The sequence below is a fragment of the Acanthopagrus latus genome, chromosome 13, assembly GCF_904848185.1.
Source record: "Acanthopagrus latus isolate v.2019 chromosome 13, fAcaLat1.1, whole genome shotgun sequence".
Classification (NCBI taxonomy): domain Eukaryota; kingdom Metazoa; phylum Chordata; class Actinopteri; order Spariformes; family Sparidae; genus Acanthopagrus; species Acanthopagrus latus.
This window is the reverse complement of record NC_051051.1, coordinates 10,959,228-10,977,734: the sequence shown is the minus strand read 5'-3', so window position 1 is coordinate 10,977,734 and position 18,507 is coordinate 10,959,228. Positions and strand designations below refer to the sequence as shown.

Here is an 18,507-nt window from a genome sequence, read left to right as displayed (position 1 = left end):
ACTCAAAGGAGGACACCTGCAGGGAGAGGCATCGCAGTTGGAGATGCGTTTATTTATTTATTTTTTTCCCGTGAGGACAGGTCAAATCTGACCAAAATGTGATTGTTTTAATTTCATCTACAGGTAACTTGAGGTGACCCAAATACCGGAATCACCTGATGATATAATGAGATCTGGAAGAAGAGAAAAAAAGTGCCCCTCCAATAAATGCTTCCCACGTGACAAATTGTTTTTGCATCTGTGCCAGAGGAGGCGTTGATACAACTCTGAGGGTTTTTTTATGAGGCTGGCGTTTTATCACATTTAATTATATAGTTTATATACAGGTGTGCTCTGCTCTGTTTTTTTTGTTTTTTGTTCAACCCATGTATGGATTCCTAGAGGGGGAGAGTGGGGGAGAATCCACATGTACCTAACAGCTCGCCCTGCTGGACCACACTTTTCTAGACAGCACCCAGACACAAACCCAAAAATATAAGTAGAACACCATCTATTGGGGTTAGATTGTACTGCACGGAAATGCAGTCTGTGCTGCGAGTTGAGACATGGGTGCGATCTGAACTTGAACATTTAGCCTTGTCGTTGGACCAGGCGTGTATTTTTTCTACCTAAAGCACGACTGAAAGAAAGTTGACTGTGGGTTTGTCCTTTGACAGTGTCGATATGTTTTAACCTGCGTACGTTTGTGCGTTTGTTTGGTGGTTGGTTGGTTTGTCAGCAGGATTACAAAAAACTACCAAACAGATTTACACAGAACTTGGGTGGAGGAGGGTTCACAGGCCAGAATACACCCCATTCATTTTTTGTGCCGAACCGGATAAAGGGGCAGATCCAGGATATTTTCTCGCTTTCTTTAACGTTGAGAGATGGAGGACAATATGATGTGGTTAAGCAGTTATAGGTGGTTTGAAATTTAGAGTGATACAGGGCTACTGAGTTTGATGTTGGATCATGCTTAATTGAATTAAAGGGGGCGGTTGGGCCTTGGCGGAGGTATACGCTCTAATGAGTTCCATTCTAGTGGATGTGTTCATGTGTCCCATCAGTTCATCTGCTGGGTAGCTCGGGGCTCGATAAAGTTTTAACTTGGTGTTACGTTACAGTTTATTTGTCGCTTTCATCTTGTTTAATTCAACTAAACCTGCAAAGTAATGAAAAATGCAAGTTTTCAAATAAATGTAGTTGAGTACATGTATTTGCATCAGAATTATTAAGTAGCTTTAAAGTGTGCCTCAGTAAAGATTAATAAAGGTAATTTATTCATTTCCACTACTGATTTTCAAAGTGTTTACTGGAAAATACTGCACACACCCTTTCACTTTTTTAAAAAACTGACAAGAATCATATTATAAAAGTACTTAGTTCAAGAATACTCCTTAACTTTGTAACTTGGACGAGGGTAAAGGTACATGATATGCTCAGTCTTCCTAGAAGCAGTAGGTGATGACTTGAACTATTTGTCCGTGTTCATTTTATGTTTTGTAGTCTGGAGAAGAAATTGAGAAAGCTCGGATGAAGTTTTTTTCTTCGTGGGATTGCATTTGTTTCACTGAATCTTGGTAAACAAACGTAATTCTCTGTCACAGGCCTACTTTTTGAAGAGGTTTGAAAAAGACTGATAAAGAACAGATACCGCGGGTAAGAGTGAAGATTCTAGCGTGGGAGAAAATAAGTTGATTGGGTAGTTGAATTGCCTTTTACAAAGGACTCAGCTCCACTTGACTTGACTTGCCCAGAATTGGACCGATTGACCAGATTCTCGTGTCTGGATGGGAGTTATCCGAAAAGTGCACAACTTTGTTTTGTGTGATAAATTTGCATCTGAAGGGAAAGATCTACATTTTTTTTTTTTTTTTGTGCCCGAACAAACTGTATTAACAAACTGTTGACCTTCAAGGACAAAATAGCTTAAGACCTTTTAATATTGTTTACATTTGGCAGACCCTGCCACCTTTCTAGCTTCAAACAGTGCTCTGGGGACCTTATTTTCCTCTGAGATCACCTTGTTTCCACAGTTACGGAAAAAATATAAAATAAAAATTACGAGTTTGTATAACTACCTCATTAATATTGTACATATTAAAATACTGAGTTTGAGTTTCTCCTCCAAAACAACACAGGGCCCCTTACTGTACTCATGCTGTCAATCCCTGCAGCAACGCCGCCACCCAGTGGACAAAACCTTGAACAACAGAATCGAATCCCATCATGCTTTGCCGTGCCCGCCGACCCGAGCGCTACCGATGCTAGGCTAACTCTCGTTAGCTACCGGGAGCGGACATGTTGTACCGACCCTTCCTTCATTAAACGTCGCTGTAAGCGGGGAAACGGGAGTTGAGGGGGAGGCTCGGAGCGCTGGGCAATCATGGATGCCGTTAACGCCTTCAACCACGAGGTAAGCCGCCTGCAGGGCTCGCTGAGACCCTGAAGTCACCGAGTGTGGCGGTGCTGGTCATGGTGCTGTGATGCACTGAGGCTAGCCGAGCAGGACCGACCAGCGGGCCTAGCTAGCTGGACCTGTCCATCTTAACCTGGCCGAGGGGGCTAAGCGAGTTAGCGCTTGTGGTGTAATTTAGATAACTACACCTGCTGCGCGAGTAATGTTGCTGGAGCAAATGCTAGGATGTTATGCTAGCTAGCAAAGCTAAAATAACGACACCCAGTCCACACTGGTCTCAAGTAACCTTGCATAAAGTTCGTAGAGTAACGTTTACATTAGCCTGTAGGAGCATGGTAAGCTGTGTTGGTAACACTGCTACTTGCAAACACACACTGTCCCATTGTTGTTGTTGTCAAGCACACAAACGAAACGTCCACTCCGGACTCAGCGATATGCTCAGCCTGTTTATTAAAGACGTCAAGCCAAGTTACTGTGAGGCCTGAGGACTGATGCTTGGTGCTGTACTAGTCCATTAAAACACAGGTCAAGTCATTCACTGGCGGGTTCGGTTCTTCTCGTTTCTGCTAATGGAATTTTTAACCCCTTGAACGTCCCAGTTACCGTGGCTGAGCTCGCAATGTGGCAAACACAAACCTGTAATCTCATCATGATCAGCCAGACCTGAGACTTGTTTCTTGCACCAAAACATTTCCAGGCCAAGTTAGTTACTGATGGTTTTTGGGAAAAAAATATCTCACAGTTTCAGTAGCAGTTTCCATCTGCCATAGAAACAGAGAAAGTAGCTGGTGTTTATGAATGCAAATCCTTGTTTGACAAGGCAAGTATGTCGGTGCATACTGTGAGTATATCCCTGTAAACAGAGAAAACGTGCACTGATGTATAAGTTTGCCATTTTATACAGCTCTAAATAAGCAAAGCGATGATTTACTATAGTTTATTTCAGTGTATTGCCAAATATATTGTTGTCCTCCTCAGACAAGAGGACATCAGATGCAGGTTTGGAGTCTCTGTACGTGTGGAGGCATGAACAGCAGATGGAAACTGAAAGCGATAATCAATAGAAACAGAATATTTCTTTCATGCATCAGTGTTCTGGCTGGGCAATGCGCTGTAATATTAAAGCTTTTGGCATCATGTATCTGTCAGAGAATGATGAGCCATCACACATGATTCAGAGGCAGTGAAAAGACCCCCTCCAACAATCACAGTGTCACCATTCATTTCATCAATAGCAGCAACCAATCTACAATCTGTAATCCAATTAACATATCACATGCTAGCATGTTAAGCCCATTTAGACTTGAGTATTCATTTCTTAAAGCTTAAGGTATCCGGTTGTATTCTGCTATGTGCTTCTACTAAAACTAAGAGTATGTCTTGCAAAGTTGTCTGTCGTGTGGGAAGACATGAGGCCTTTGAAATCAAAAACAGTGCTATAGAAGTCTTGACACTGAAACCCCTCAAGCACTGTTCTTTCTCATTTTACCCTCCTCCTCTTTGATGAATCTCCACATCTCACTCCTCTGTTATCTACTCTGTCTCTAGCTGTTCTCATTGATGGACTCCAAGCCCCCAATATCTCGGGCAAAGATGATCTCCATCACCAAATCGGCCATCAAAGCTATGAAAGTAAGAATGAGTTTGAGGGATACTTGTATATCTAGTTGAGTGACATTCTCTGTAGTTTTTTAATGACAAAACTTATTTTAAAACTATACTTAAATGATAATGGGCTCATCCGCCTCTGTCTTCCTCAGCTCTACAAACATGTTGTCCAGATTGTGGAAAAGTTTATCAAAAAGGTGAGACAAACCCATCTGAATTCATTCATCACATAGTTTCTCTTCTGCAAACATGAGCAAATTCAAATCCGTTTTCTCCTTCTGTGCTCCCCCTCTCTCCTTTCTACAGTGTAAGCCTGAATACAAGGTAGCAGGCCTCTATGTGGTGGATTCCATCGTCAGGCAGTCCAGACACCAGTTTGGAGCGGACAAGGATGTGTTTGGCCCAAGGTTCACCAAAAACATCACAGGAACTTTTGAAAACCTCTGCCTTTGTCCAATAGAGGACAGGGTAAGAACGGAAATTCACTGATTGATATTAGTCAAAAAACTCTGGATACTGTTGTTGTAGTTATAAACAGTACAAAAGTGGGGTTTGAAGGATTTTGACAACTACTGCTTCACCAGTTTCCTTGCTTTCATATATTCCTTTGCAGAGTAAAATTGTGCGTGTGTTGAACTTGTGGCAGAAGAATGGTGTGTTTAAGATTGAGGTTATTCAGCCTCTCCTGGACATGGCAGCCGGCTCTAGCAGCGCTGCTGCACTCTACGCAGGCGCAGATGAGCCAGGTAATTTGTCAAAATGTTTTGTTTTTCAATGTTGAATGTTTGTTCATTCAATCTTGAAAATGATGTGCATTTGCATAGTGGAGAAATTTGTAATTTTACTGCTTTATTTATATTGCAATAAACTAATATTAATATGATCACGTATTCTAAGTGATGCAGACATTCGATGGCACATGTGTGCTGCTTAGGCCTGTCACGTGAGCTGCTTTATGGTAGTGACGATATGTTGTCCATGAATAATTGAAATAAAAAAGATTATTGTCATTTAGAGCATATGATATAAGAATAGCATATCAGCATAATAATCCAAGTATCACCTTTTAAAGTGCAGTTAAACAAACATGCGTGTTAACACAACCATGTGTACAAAAAGTCAACAAGGTGATTAACCTCACTAGTCTAAACCTGATCACACACATGTTGATGCTCTGTCTCTCCCATCAGGTTCTTCCCCACCTCCAGCCAAAGAGCCAGTTACTGCGGTAACGACAAACTCCGCCACCACAACAACTGCTGCTCAGCTGCAAAACACTGACGCCTTTGCTGCTGTGGCACAGCTCTTCCAGTCTTCACAGGGTCAGCAGGTGAGTTTTTGTGCCCTGGTGCAGGCCTGCATTAGCATTGTTATATTAGTTCAGTTATCATTGCTTCTACATCTCTCAGACCTTTACTAAAACCTCTTCTTGTACTCCCTATCACTGCCAATTTTAGCTTCAGCAGATGCTCCAGAACTTTCAGCAGCAACCTATGAAGCCCGACACCAACACTCAGCCTCCTGTACATAACATTCAAACACAGGGCCAAAACATCGCAACTGGACTGGGCATGGTCGCACCGCAACCTCCCCTACCCACCCAGACCACCCAGCAGAAGACGGCCTTTGATAAGGTGGCAATGCGTTTTTGTCTTTTAATAAGCCATCTTTAGTGCAATGCTTTGAGTGAAAGTAAAATAAGGCTGCACATGTTCTTATTTTTATTTGAATTACCTGCCTCCTTCTTAGAAATTGCTGGATCGCTTTGACTATGATGACGAACCGGAAACCGGAGAAGAAGCAAAGAAGGATGAAATGTCATCACATCCGTCCTTGTAAGTCCTATATTTTTTTTTACAAACTACAGGAGAGCTGCAAGCTCTAATCGATTTTAAAAATGAAGTTAAAGCTGTGAAGCTGATAGTGTATTTTTTTGTTGTCATCACAGTATGCAGCAGCCTCCAGCCTTCCCACAGCACATGGAGCACTTTAAACCACAGATGATTAACATGTTGCAAGACCCCTCACAACAGGTAAAAAGTACAAACATTTTTAATTGAAAGATGACTTGTCTTTTCTTTTAAAACCTCTAAATTTTCTGTCACTTTTTAAATAATTTTAATTTTTTTAATATTTGTGAAAAACCCTGTTGTACACGCACAATATTTATCCAAGCGTTCATTTTCAGGTCTCTCTCCCTCCAAATGGCCAGCCCCAGGCCTATGGTTTTCCACCAGGACAAAGCTTCCCAGTTATGATGCCTCCTATGGGGCATGTTTTACCAGGACAGCCCCTCCCTGGTTCTACTGGGCCTCCAGGCTTTCCAGGGGTGCACCCCCCCCACATTGCTACCCAGCAGCAACAGGTACACTGAAAAATAGTGCCCAGGATATAAAAAAAACTAAGAAGCTAATTTCAGCTTTTAAATTTAAATCTCAAACCAGAACTTAACAGCTTAATAAGGCTTGAAAGTTTATGCTTAGTTAAGGTGGGAGATTAGAAAGTAGTTGTAAAATAATTTGCATTGGATTATAATCATGTTTTGTCCATTCCATATCAGGATTTGTCAGTGGATATGGACCGCTCAGCTGTAAGGGATAGCAGACATGGCCAACGATCAAACTCAGGCTCGAGGTAAACATTTGAAATAGGATGCAATGTGTCACATCGTGTCAGCATTGTACATTAGTTCTTTTAACATCCATTTTATTTTATGTTGATAAACTACTACATGATTAATTATGACCATTCCATGAGTTGCAATTATTAATTTTTTTTCTTCAGATCCCCAAAGCGCAGGAGGTCACGGTCTAATTCCCGTACACGGCGATCCAGGCACAGGCGATCCCGCTCACGCTCCAGAGACCGGCGTCACCATTCCCCACGCCCTCGCTCGCTGGAGCGCAGGGAGAGGGAGAAAGAGCGAGAGCGACGGCAGAAAGGCCTTCCGCCACCCAAGAGCGAGACACTTAGCAGTGAGTCATAATCTATTTTTGTCCATATTTATTCAGGCAGACAGACATGACCCTGAAATGTTGGATGAGGTGTGCGTTGTGTTGTTATATAGTTAAAAAAAAAAATCTTGTTCTTGGATGACAGCGCTGTGTTTTCGGACAATAATTTCCTTTCCTTTGATTCCAAGGATTGAGAATTGCATTTCTAAGTTCTTGTCCACAATACCTTTTCTTTCTTCTCTTCAGTTTGCAGTACAACTCTCTGGGTGGGTCAGCTGGACAAGAGAACGCAGCAGCAAGATGTTGCCTGTTTACTGGAGGAGTTTGGCCAGATAGAGTCAATCAATGTAAGTGAACTCAAAAAGATCGGTTACATTGATCCACATCTTATATGCAGCTTTTTGTCAATATCTGATATTTAGGGTAATTAAATATTGATTACATATAGAAGATCAACCGTCGAAACCCAACTTTGCTTCTCCAAATGTTGTGTCGTAGTGCAATCATCACCTGACTAAATGACTTACCTCTGTTTGTCCTCCTCACATGTTAAGATGATACCTCCACGTGGCTGTGCCTACATTGTCATGATACACAGGCAAGATGCCTTCAGGGCCCTACAGAAGCTTAGTAGAGGATCTCACAAAGTTAACCAGAAAGCCATCAAGGTGAGTGGCAATTCAGATGGCTGCTTAGTAAAGCATTTCTAAACAAAAAATTCAAATCAAACTAAAGAGAAACTGAGAATTTTATAATTGAATCAAGAGTTGTTTTGTCCGTTTCCTGTCAGATTGCTTGGGCTTTGAATAAGGGCATAAAGGCTGAGTTTAAACAGTACTGGGATGTGGAGCTGGGTGTCACCTACATACCTTGGTCTAAAATCCGAGAGGCTCAGTTGGAGGAGCTAAAAGAAGGAGGAATACTGGATGTAGACACCTTATCACCAGGTAAAGACTCTGACTCATTAGGAAATAATACAAACACCTAACAGAATGCTGTTTCTGTTACAGTATGCTGACCAGCCTGAATCATGTCCATCTTTTCCAGAATGGAGTGGAGTGAGGAAGATTCTTGATCTACCGGAGGAGCTCACCCACAACGGCCGTTCAGAGCCACAGCAGCCTGAGGATGCACAGGTATTACCACCTGTGGCTGCTGCAGCTGCTCCACTTGCACAGGTAAACAACAGCACAAAGTTCATCTAATGCCAGTAAATTCATGTTGATGTACCATTTCATTAAATGATATGACATGCTGGTGTGTCACCTGGTGACATAGGATGATTTTGTTTGATGAAGTTATTCAACTCTTGTGTTTCTCCAGTGCGTCACTGGGAAGAATAACAAATAACCCTCTCATTTGAGATCTCCAGTAAATCCCTGTAAATGTTCTCAGGTTCCTCAAATGCAGCAGCCCATGGTTGGTGTGGGCTCTCTCCAGCCTCCTGTCTTTCCTGGTCCCATAGGCATGCCTCCGCCTTCCTTCCCCCCAGGCGTCCCCCCTCCTCCTTTCATCAGACCTGGCTTCAATCCCATGCAGATGCCTCCAGGTAGCACCTCCTACAGCTGCCATCAAAACCACCTCTTACTGGCTTTTATTCAGTTTCTCGCTCTGACACTGTGTCCATTCAAGAATAGTGTTTTATCAGTAATGTACACACAAATTAAGGACGATTTCAGGACTGTAGATCAGTTTATTCAGTTCATGTGATTAAACATAGACATTTAGCAAATTAGTGATTCGGCAGTTATAGTGAGTGCCATCCTACACCATCAGCTTTTCATGGACCCTCATCTGGAAATCAAATTCCTGCGACTCTATACTGCTCCTCAAGTGTTCATTTGTGTTCTCTGCTGTCAAAGAGCTCCTGAAGAAATGATTGTCAAGAGTAGTGATGAAAAGTCAGAGTATACAATAAAATAGAGCTGTCACTTTGCTAACTTTTTGAATAAGAAATTGAGGAGAATCCCCTCAGCTTTTTATAGATCCTCAAATCAATTATCTGCCTACGATGAGGTCCTATGCTAGGTCATCTTTGCTGTTACACCTCAACAAACCGCCCCAGTGACCTTCTAGTTGTCAACAGAGCTTCAGCTTGAACTGAATCAAACTGGCATGAAAGCACACTCAACTGTCACCCCTCTTCTCCCAGGTTTTCCTCCTCCAGGTGCCATGCCTTTAGGTCCCCCACCTCCTGCCAAAGGTGGAGTGGATGACCCGCCTCTGGACCCAGCAGGTCTGGGCAACAGGACAAATGATGATGTCATGGAGGGTCACAACATATTCAACAACCAGATGGGGCCTATGGGTCAGTCTGTCTCTTCTTTCTACAGACCTTTCACCAGGTCTTTTTTTCTGCCCTATCCACTGCATTCATGTTTGAGAGCTTGTTGAGTTTGGCCATTAAAACTGGTTGTGATTTTATTATTCAGTACAGTAAAGTGCTTAAACAGTGATTTGATCGGTTGATGGGCAGAAATATAATTGATGACTAGTTTGATTATAATTAATTTGTTTTTATATGGTAACATGTATTTGCTAGTTGGTGTCTCTCAAATGGTAGGATTCGTTGTAAATTTAATATTTTGGTTCTTCCAGAAAGTTGAATTAAAATCAAAGCTCTGTTTTATATTTGATTTCCCCAACAGGTAACCAGGTAGGTGTACCTCCAGGAAACCTCCAACCCCCTTCTGGTGGTCTACTTGGTGCACGGCCTGGTTTAATCCCACTTCAGCGTCCCCCGGTTCCCCCACCACACATGCAGCGTTTCCCTCCACCCCACGGGCCACGACCCCCTCACCCCAACATGCCTCCCATGCCCCCTCAGATGATGCCCAGAGGCCCACACCCTCAAATGATGCACCATGACCCTCCTCCACCCAAAGGAGGCTTTGGAATGCTCCCTCCCCACAATATGAGGGCTCCTTTTCCTCCGCATGGACATGGCCCCCCTCCTCAAGGTCCTCCACCTCCTCCTTTTATCAGACCAGGGGGTCCTCCTCGTGGCCTGGAGGGGCCGGAAGAAATGGATGGCAGATCTTTCAGAGGAGACCGACCTGGATTCAGGGACCGAGAGCCAGAGAGGGACAGAGACTGGGATCGCGACAGGGATAGAGAGAGGGACCGAGGTTTTGGAGGTGGAAGGCGCCCATTTGGTGATGGAGGGAGGGGTGGAAGTGGTGATAGAATGGATGGGAGGGACAGGGTCGGAGGCTGGCATGAAGATGGAGGCGATCAACGGGGAGGAGGATGGGAGAGAGACAGAGATCGTGACCGGGACAGAGACCGCGATCGGGACAGAGACCGTGATCGTGATCGAGATAGACGGGACTGGAGGGAAAGGCGAGGCGGCCTGGACAGCGACAGGGAACGAGGGAGGGGTGATGATGGCGAGAGGGAGCGAGGGCGGGGGGAGGGAGGAGAAAGAGGAAGGGGAGAAGGAGGGAGTCGAGAAAGAGCGAGAGGAGCTGAAGGAAAAGAAGGGGACAGGCCAAGGCGGTCAGAACGGCGAGAGAGGACCACGCGGTGGGACAGAGATGATCGACTGGCTGAGCTGGAAAACATGGACAAACTTAGGAACTCTGACAGCACAGAGAAACCTAGTGCAACTCCTGCAGCCACTGCAGAAAGCAGTAAAGAACCAGTTGTGGAAACTTCTCAAAAGAAGGCAGAATCTGAACCTTTAGCTCCGCCCTCAGAGGTAACTACTGCTGCAGTGGAGGCAGTGCCACCCTCTGAGCCCTTACCTTCAGCTCAAAGTGAGCCCACAGAAACGAAAGAGGAAGCAGCATCGTAGACTGGCTCCCTTCTCTTGCGACCAGAAATTGCTGCGAACCACTGAAAGATTTTTTTTAAAAGGTTGTTAACCAGGCTCAATTCCTGGCAGATGAATACGTTCCTAGTCACAGTTTGTCAGCTGATGGTTAACAGTTTGTGGGCAGTAACACATTTCTTGAAAACAAATATCTCCCACACATGTGAAAATGGTTGTTTTCAAACTTCATGTTCAAATTTGGCTTTCACTTCAGTCCCTTAAAACACATCACCACTTGAAAATTTGTTTGGGAAAATGGTTTCAGTTAAGCATTGACAGTCTATTCACTGTGAGTTGCAAGAATGAAAAGAGTGTTTGCATGTTGACTAAGCTCTGTTCATCTGAGAGTAATTTGAGCCTTAGTTTTTTTTTATTTTAATCAATGTTGCCTGCATATATAAGGAAAAAAGGAATTTCTTCATTACACAAACTTATTTTTTACTTCATGGCCATGTGATAACAGGCACTCCTCAACCAAGTAAATGTGTTCATTTTAAAACATTGGTTTTAATTTGCCAAAATGTCATGTCAAACACTGAATAATAGAGGCACCATTTATTTTTCTTAGTTGTTTTTCATCTCATTTTGTGTTTCATGTCGTCTCCTCATTGCAATATCACAGCCAGTAAGGCACAGCTCTGAAAGGACGATGGTGGCCTTATAATCCAATCAAGTTACTTGCAGGTGTTTGAATTAAAAAGGACATGTTATTTTAGTTCTGTTGTTTTTGTTTTAAGTACAAATTAGTTGAGGCATCCTTCTGGATGTTGGGGTAATTTAGACTAAGAATTTGGCCTGATACTTTGCCCACACAATCGGCCAAGCTTTCGTTTCACTTAGGATCTCTCTTCTTAGCCTTTGAACCACAGTTAATTTCAGGAGGAATAAGGATGAGTCTTCATTCTACCAGACACTTGCTGCAGTAAATGATGGATCTGTGACATGCATATGTACTGGCTAACATCTTGAATCCACTCTCAATATAAGGTTTTAAGTAAAAAAAAAAAAAAAAGTATACCAGTATTACCAAGGCTCTTACATATGACTGGACATGAGACTGATTAGAAACAGAGATAAAAACAATAAGAAACCACGCTTATTCTCACAAGGTTTGAGTCTTACTTGGTAGATATGTTTTACTGACAACAGGAACTGAGCCCAGGTCCCTGTAAAATAAGTAACACTTCTCAATCCACTCATTCTAATATAATTTAGGTAATCAAGAATGCTTCATTTCTTTAATCATACTATACTTATTCAGATGTCACTTTATAGAAAAGTTGTTAAGAAAAGAAGAAAATCTTTTCTCTGTGTGCATAATCATTTTGTTTGCTAACAAAAATATTGGACAGACAAACAATTGTAGGGGCTCAAAACCAAGGACTTAAGCTGTGGCATTATCAATTTTCTTTTGCTTAATTGACATTGTGAGTGATGTGCCAAGAGGCATTTTGCATAAGGAATTTTTACATAAGTGTGCACAAAGGTTCACAAAAGAAAGGGTACGTCTCCGTGTATCATGGTATGTCTCCCTAGGAATATTTAGGACGTTAATGAATTTGGTGTTAAATAAGTTGACTTGATATATACAGAGATGGCCAAACAGTTGAAAAACTGCTGGGGAAAAAATATATTTTTCTTGGCAAAATTGATTATCTTGGATTTTTGTTAAATGTTTCAACAGTCAGTTTTTGAAAAATAACATCTGTGTCATGAAAATTGACATCCTAGCCTAGATACGCATTTTTTGTTGTTAAATCAAATTTGAGTAGATCCAAGAGAGGAATATCCAGCACAGGTTTATTTAAAAACTATTATACTGCATGAAATAATTCAGGTGCCAGCTTGGATTTTTGAACATTTTGTAAACAAGTCAATGGGTAGACTTGATCAGATTCATGTTTTACGGTGGCGTTTTCTTTTTGCTGCGTGTATGGGAGGAAGAGAGAGGGCAATCTCTGGGATCAGACAAATAAGTTTCCCTCACGTAAGCTGGTCAAGCTCTGATTTATATTAGTTCTGGTGACATGAAAACGCAAAATATAACCCTGTAACTTAATTTTCTTTTCTTTTTTTATTTGTCCATGATAAACTCAGCTTTCAAACTAAGTGTCTTTTTCCACTGACGACGTACTGTATCTGAGTTTTTAACATTTGAAGCCCAGGTTCTGCAGGTCCACTACAGAGAGGCACTGAGGGCAAAATTAAAGTGATGAAATGAGGAGTGTTGCTTGGGGACACACTGCTGTAAATATGCTTGTATCACTTGACGATTCAAAGATGTAATGGTAATTGTTGTTTATGATCTGTGATTTGTTTATCTGAGAGAGACAAATTGACTTGGAAGGAACAACAAAGGCCCTTTGCTTTAACGTTTTGGTTTTTTAAAAAAAACTCCTCATGGTTTGGAAGTTGACGTATGTTTCTATGATTTGTTAAAAATACAAAAGACATGGACATAAAATCTTCAATATTTCAGCCAGAGGAAATTGTTTTTAATAAACTATTTTTGTACCAAATCATTTTCCTATCTCAACTGATATTAAATGAGTAACTCATGCTGCTAACTGCCAGTCAGATTTTAAATGACAAAGATATTCAAAGTCTATCTGGCACACATTTGATGTAATGCTGTAGTGGTCTGTTAAATGCCACAGTGACAAAGGCCCTTTACCTTCTATGGTGGAGAGTGAAACGAGTAAGACTTTTCTTTGTCCAGGTGTTGACAACAAAAAGCCAATGGGACAGCAGACTTGGCAGCACACAGGTTTTCCCTCAGATGTTCTTTATATGAAAGACCTGTCATAGCGACGTCAAATTAGCTCTGTCCTCGTGCTATAGTAATCAGCAAATGGTTTTCTTCATGTCACTTAACCATTTAAAGAGGCCTGGGGACAGCACTGTCTCTCCAGCTTAGTACTTACTTTATATGCAACATGGATAAATAAATCATGGGTCGTGCAGGGACATACAAAATTGTGGTAAAGGAATTCTAGCTGTATTTTTTTCTATATCTAAGAAATTAGGACACCGATAGTACTGAGGTAAACAAAGCAAGCACCATAACGCAATACATTTCATTATAATTTTCCACTACAACCTAAGACCTCCTTTGTAATTTCTAGAAATATTCATATCGTGGTGAATCAAAGCTTTTATAGGGGCACAGGCTGATTTAATTTACCTATCAATCGGAGTTAGTCACCTGCTTTATGGGCTGCTTTTCAACGTAACGGTCCCAGACCAATCAGATTAGGTCTTTTTGGTTGTATTTGACTCTGTTTGGCTGTCTGCAACACGCGCCCGCCCATTATGCACTGACGCAGGTTGGCGTTCTAACAAGAGCCAGAGCGTCAGAAACTTGAGCGGCTTTGAAACTACAGCAAAGAAGATGGTGCTTAAAGCCGTGTGTGTGCTGAAAGGAGCCGGGGAGACCACCGGAGTCGTTCATTTTGAGCAGGAGGTAAGGCGCACTGCTTCGCTCTTACAGGAAGAAGTACCTATTCAAACGAAACAACCCGGAGGTTTGACACGCATCCTCATGGTAGCGTTAGCGCTCAGATGCTAAGCGGGCTAGCTAAGTTCTCCAACGCATGAGCCAGTGACTGTAAGTCAAGTTAGATCGCTTTGCAAGAGCGACTTAGCTAGCTAGCTAACGTTGCACATCACAGTTCAATGACAGTGTTTCCAACTTGGTCGGATTTGGAAAACCCGTGTTGATTTTCACACAGGTTATCTAAAGCGGAGGGCACAATTATTCAATGCAAATTGTTGTGCATGTTGCAAAACACCTATTCAACGTCAAGTACGCACAGTCAGCAGCCATTAATCGTCGCTTTACGTTAAAGTAGGCTGCTCGAGTCAATCACCTACTTCGACAACTTCTCTAATAATTCAGACAGCAAACAACGACCTGTCATTAAACTCATAACCTTTGTACGTTCATGGCCTGTGATTTGTTAATGATCTGTGTGTGTGTGTGTGTGTGTGTGTGTGTGTGTGTGTGTGTGTGTGTGTGTGTGTGTGTGTGTGGTGGAAACGCCTGTTGCATAAGTTCTGCGTTTGCAGTGACTGTTTCTAACAATGCAAAACATTTCCCATCTGCTGTGGTTAACTGAACCTTACCACGTCAGGGAGCACTTCTGCTCGTAGCTGTCTTACCAAGCACCAAGTTGAAGTCTAAAGCTGCATCATTAATTGCAGCATTTAAAACTGGAGCGAACCCATGAATTTTTGCTGAGTCACTGCTCCCCTCCCCTTTTTGTTGACTTTATCTCCAAATGTTTAGCTTTGTTGACAAGGGCATGGCCATATATTGGGCAACCATCTGCCATAGAGGATGAGATTAAGCAGCATTTGACTTGTCCAGTTACACGGGTGTATAGACTTAGTGGTCATCCTTACTGATGGACATCATGCATAATGCTTACAGTCTAAAATATCAGTCTTGCAAGAATGATGCTGCAGTTTGGGGCCAAATTTCATGAAACTATACCACCCTTACATTATGGGCATTTAGCAGCATGGTTAACCAAAGTGGTCCAAACATGAAATTAAACTGGATTTATCTGTCTGCTACAGCCTGTGTTATCCTTTTTGAGGGGAAAAAAACAAAGGAAATGTGTTTTGACATTACAGTAATTGCCAAAGTACAGTTCCTGTATATGTCTACATGGATGAAGCTCTTAATTTAATCCAGTTAATTAAATCTTGCAGAGGCATTATTATTTCCGGTCCTTGATCACAGAGCAGCCTGATACACAACACAAGATTTTGAAAAAACAACCAACATCAACCGTGCCTTCTGGGTAAAGTCTCAGTCTTATCTAACTTGCAAACATGAACACACGCTTTGTCCTCCATCTTAGCCTGCTGAACAAGTGCCCAGTACTAATGTCAGTTTGCAGGCTAGATGGCTAATTAGCTGCTCAGCTGCTGCACGTTAAACAGCATGTAGCAATATGTGCTTTTGTTTGGACTGAAATGGGAGTAGATTTTTCTAAAAAGTGGCTTTGATTTGTTAAGATGTAATGACATTACAAAATGGATAAAGAATTAGTTTTGTCATGATGTTGAATGTTCCTCTGTGTTCTTTCTTCTTCAAAAAGAGGTCAGTGACAGCACCCAGTGCATGACTGGGAATGTTTTATTGCTTAGCAATAACTAATAACCATAATAGCTTTTCAAGGTTTTGAATTTGCTGAATTTATTCTGTGAGTGAAATCTATAGGAGATCACTGAGATGAAGTTAAATGAATAAACACTTAAAGTCAAATAACATCATCATGTACAAATGTCCCTCAGATTTTTGATTTATGGTTTGGTTTGGGTAACCAGATTGCCCAGGGAGGAAATGGTCCCTTGTTGTGTGTACTTCAGCTTCATGTCCTCATAGCCAGCTGGTTTTGACAGCTCTTTTGTGTCTCTGTGTTTTACTGATGAATCGTTTTGTCTTGGATCTTCTTAGAGTGAGTCAGCACCTGTGAAGCTCACAGGAGAAATCAAAGGACTTACTCCCGGTGAGCACGGCTTCCATGTCCATGCATTTGGAGACAATACAAATGGTGAGTTTCTGACAATCTTTAGTTATCTATCAGGTATCTGATACTGGATGTCTTGCAAATTAATGCATTGCCTGGTTTCAGCCTTCCAACAACCAGACTGTATCTGAAATCTTTCATGATGTAAATGCTTTGCTTTGTTTTACATTTTTTTTTTTTAAATTTCTTTTCCCCAGGGTGCATCAGTGCAGGCCCTCACTTCAATCCCCACGGTAAGAATCATGGCGGTCCTACTGATGAAGAGAGGTGAGTACAGTCTGAGGGAAATGTATGTCTGTCTGTCTGTTTCCCATTTTAACAGTTGATGTATATGGTTAATATTTATCAGAATCCATAGCCTCCATTGATTTAGTGATTATATTTACAGCTCCCTTTCATTTATTTGAAATCATGACTCTATGTAAAACCTCGAGAGGCTATAATTTGATCAATTACTTAATGAAATAAGAAGTCCTGTTCTTGTATTAGTGTTTGTTTAGTAGGGAGAGACCAAAGGAAATTGGTGTTCATTGTACTTGAAGTTGCAACGATGCGTTCAAATAGATAATTCATATTTACTTAGGTTCAGAAACAACTCTGTAAAGTTTGCATAGATTTGCATGTGTCTGATAAAACACTTTAAATCACAGATTTGGTGGAAGGGAGAACTTGCATCAATTGGCTTTCTGTTGGTGCATAATGTGTTTTTTTTTTTTTTTTAAATTCATTTGAAGGGTGCAAATTAAGCTGTCTCCTTTTCCTGGATAGTAACAGTTGAGAGACAGGGATGCGACATGTAGCAAAGTTCCTCTGCAAGAAAAACCCAGTTATAAATTGTTGTTAAAACATTGATTGTGAATAATCATTGCCACAGAACTTCATGTCATTGAAAATGTTAATGCAAATAGACTTCTGGTCATTTTGACTTGTTATAGCAGGAAGGTGAAACTAATGATGGCAGTATATCATACAGATGTGACAATAAGCCATCGTGCTAGCATCCTGACCCTCTGGAACAATGAAATGATTTTTAGCGCAACAAAGGGCTTGATTATATAAATTGCACCTTATGCAGAAAATATTTACTGGATTGGAAATAATGATTGGGTTTTACAATTCTTGATATTCATATTGCATGTTAAAATATAAGCTTTGTTCAGTGTGACTAACATGATAATGAGAGCAAGTCATACATTTGTTGCCAGTTGTCTATTTTTAAAGATGATTTCAATGCAAGTAAATGTGTGTTGTTTTTTTTTTTTTTCCCTCCATCCGTGCATATAGGCATGTTGGAGACCTGGGCAACGTGACTGCAGGAGCAGATAATGTTGCCAAGATAGACATCACGGACAAGATGCTCACTCTCACTGGGCCGTTGTCCATAATTGGCAGAACCATGGTGGTAAGGAAAAGTCATTTTCCATCTAATTTCCTGTGAGTACAGTTTGTGAGACTAGCCTCAAGTTAACTTGTTCACATTGGCTTTATGAGACGGGTCCCAGCTGGGGCTCATATGGGACGAACAAAAAAACCTGCAGGATATTGTACCACACAGACTGGAATTGAGATTCTAAGATATGAACTGATGATCTTTCTGACTGCGCTCTCTCTCCTGTGTTTTTTAGATCCACGAGAAGACAGACGACCTGGGAAAAGGAGGCAACGAGGAGAGTCTAAAGACGGGCAACGCTGGTGGACGTCTGGCCTGTGGAGTCATTGGCATCACCCAATAAATATGACATGGAGCACTGAAAATATCTTTTCCCCGGAGCACTTAAGACCAACCTAGCTACTTGATTTGTCAGTTTGTCCTTTTCACTACTCTGGCATTTTACTGACTAGTCGAGAGTAGATGAGCCATGTCTAACCTTCTCCGTTCCTCATGACAATTGTATGTATGGGTTTATGTCTGCTGTTTAGTTTTGGTCCCAAAGAATTGGTAACGCACAAATAGAATAAACGGATGTATACAATTTGAAAAGCTAACCAATAAATTGTACATTCAACTGATTGTGAGTATTCTGACTTATTTTGACTGGCTTATGAACTGATGTAACCAATGACATTAATGGATGTTTGTTATAGCCGAGGGGTTCTTGCTCTCTATCGTTAGTGTTACTAGTTACACCTGTAAGCTTATTGGTCTCTTTCTACAAATGATTTAATTGCTGACTACACTATGCAACATGTCAT

At 41.5% G+C, this 18,507-nt stretch overlaps 2 protein-coding genes across 2 annotated transcripts; both read left to right on the top strand.

Annotated features, from left to right (window-relative positions):
• Positions 1–2,205: 2,205 nt before the first annotated feature.
• scaf4a (SR-related CTD-associated factor 4a) lies at positions 2,206–13,296 on the top strand. Its single transcript, XM_037119429.1, has 19 exons — positions 2,206–2,395; positions 3,947–4,030; positions 4,159–4,203; positions 4,313–4,474; positions 4,620–4,752; positions 5,197–5,336; positions 5,464–5,640; positions 5,756–5,841; positions 5,955–6,039; positions 6,195–6,371; positions 6,567–6,640; positions 6,791–6,981; positions 7,207–7,307; positions 7,515–7,628; positions 7,751–7,907; positions 8,008–8,138; positions 8,356–8,509; positions 9,113–9,268; positions 9,609–13,296. Exons 1-19 carry the CDS (start codon positions 2,366–2,368, stop codon positions 10,754–10,756), a joined length of 3,345 nt encoding a protein of 1,114 aa, XP_036975324.1. The 5' UTR covers positions 2,206–2,365; the 3' UTR covers positions 10,757–13,296.
• Positions 13,297–14,078: 782 nt separating this feature from the next.
• Positions 14,079–18,325, top strand: sod1 (superoxide dismutase 1, soluble). The gene is made up of 5 exons (XM_037119434.1): positions 14,079–14,237; positions 16,242–16,338; positions 16,512–16,581; positions 17,599–17,716; positions 17,940–18,325. Exons 1-5 carry the CDS (start codon positions 14,166–14,168, stop codon positions 18,045–18,047), a joined length of 465 nt encoding a protein of 154 aa, XP_036975329.1. The 5' UTR covers positions 14,079–14,165; the 3' UTR covers positions 18,048–18,325.
• Positions 18,326–18,507: the final 182 nt, after the last annotated feature.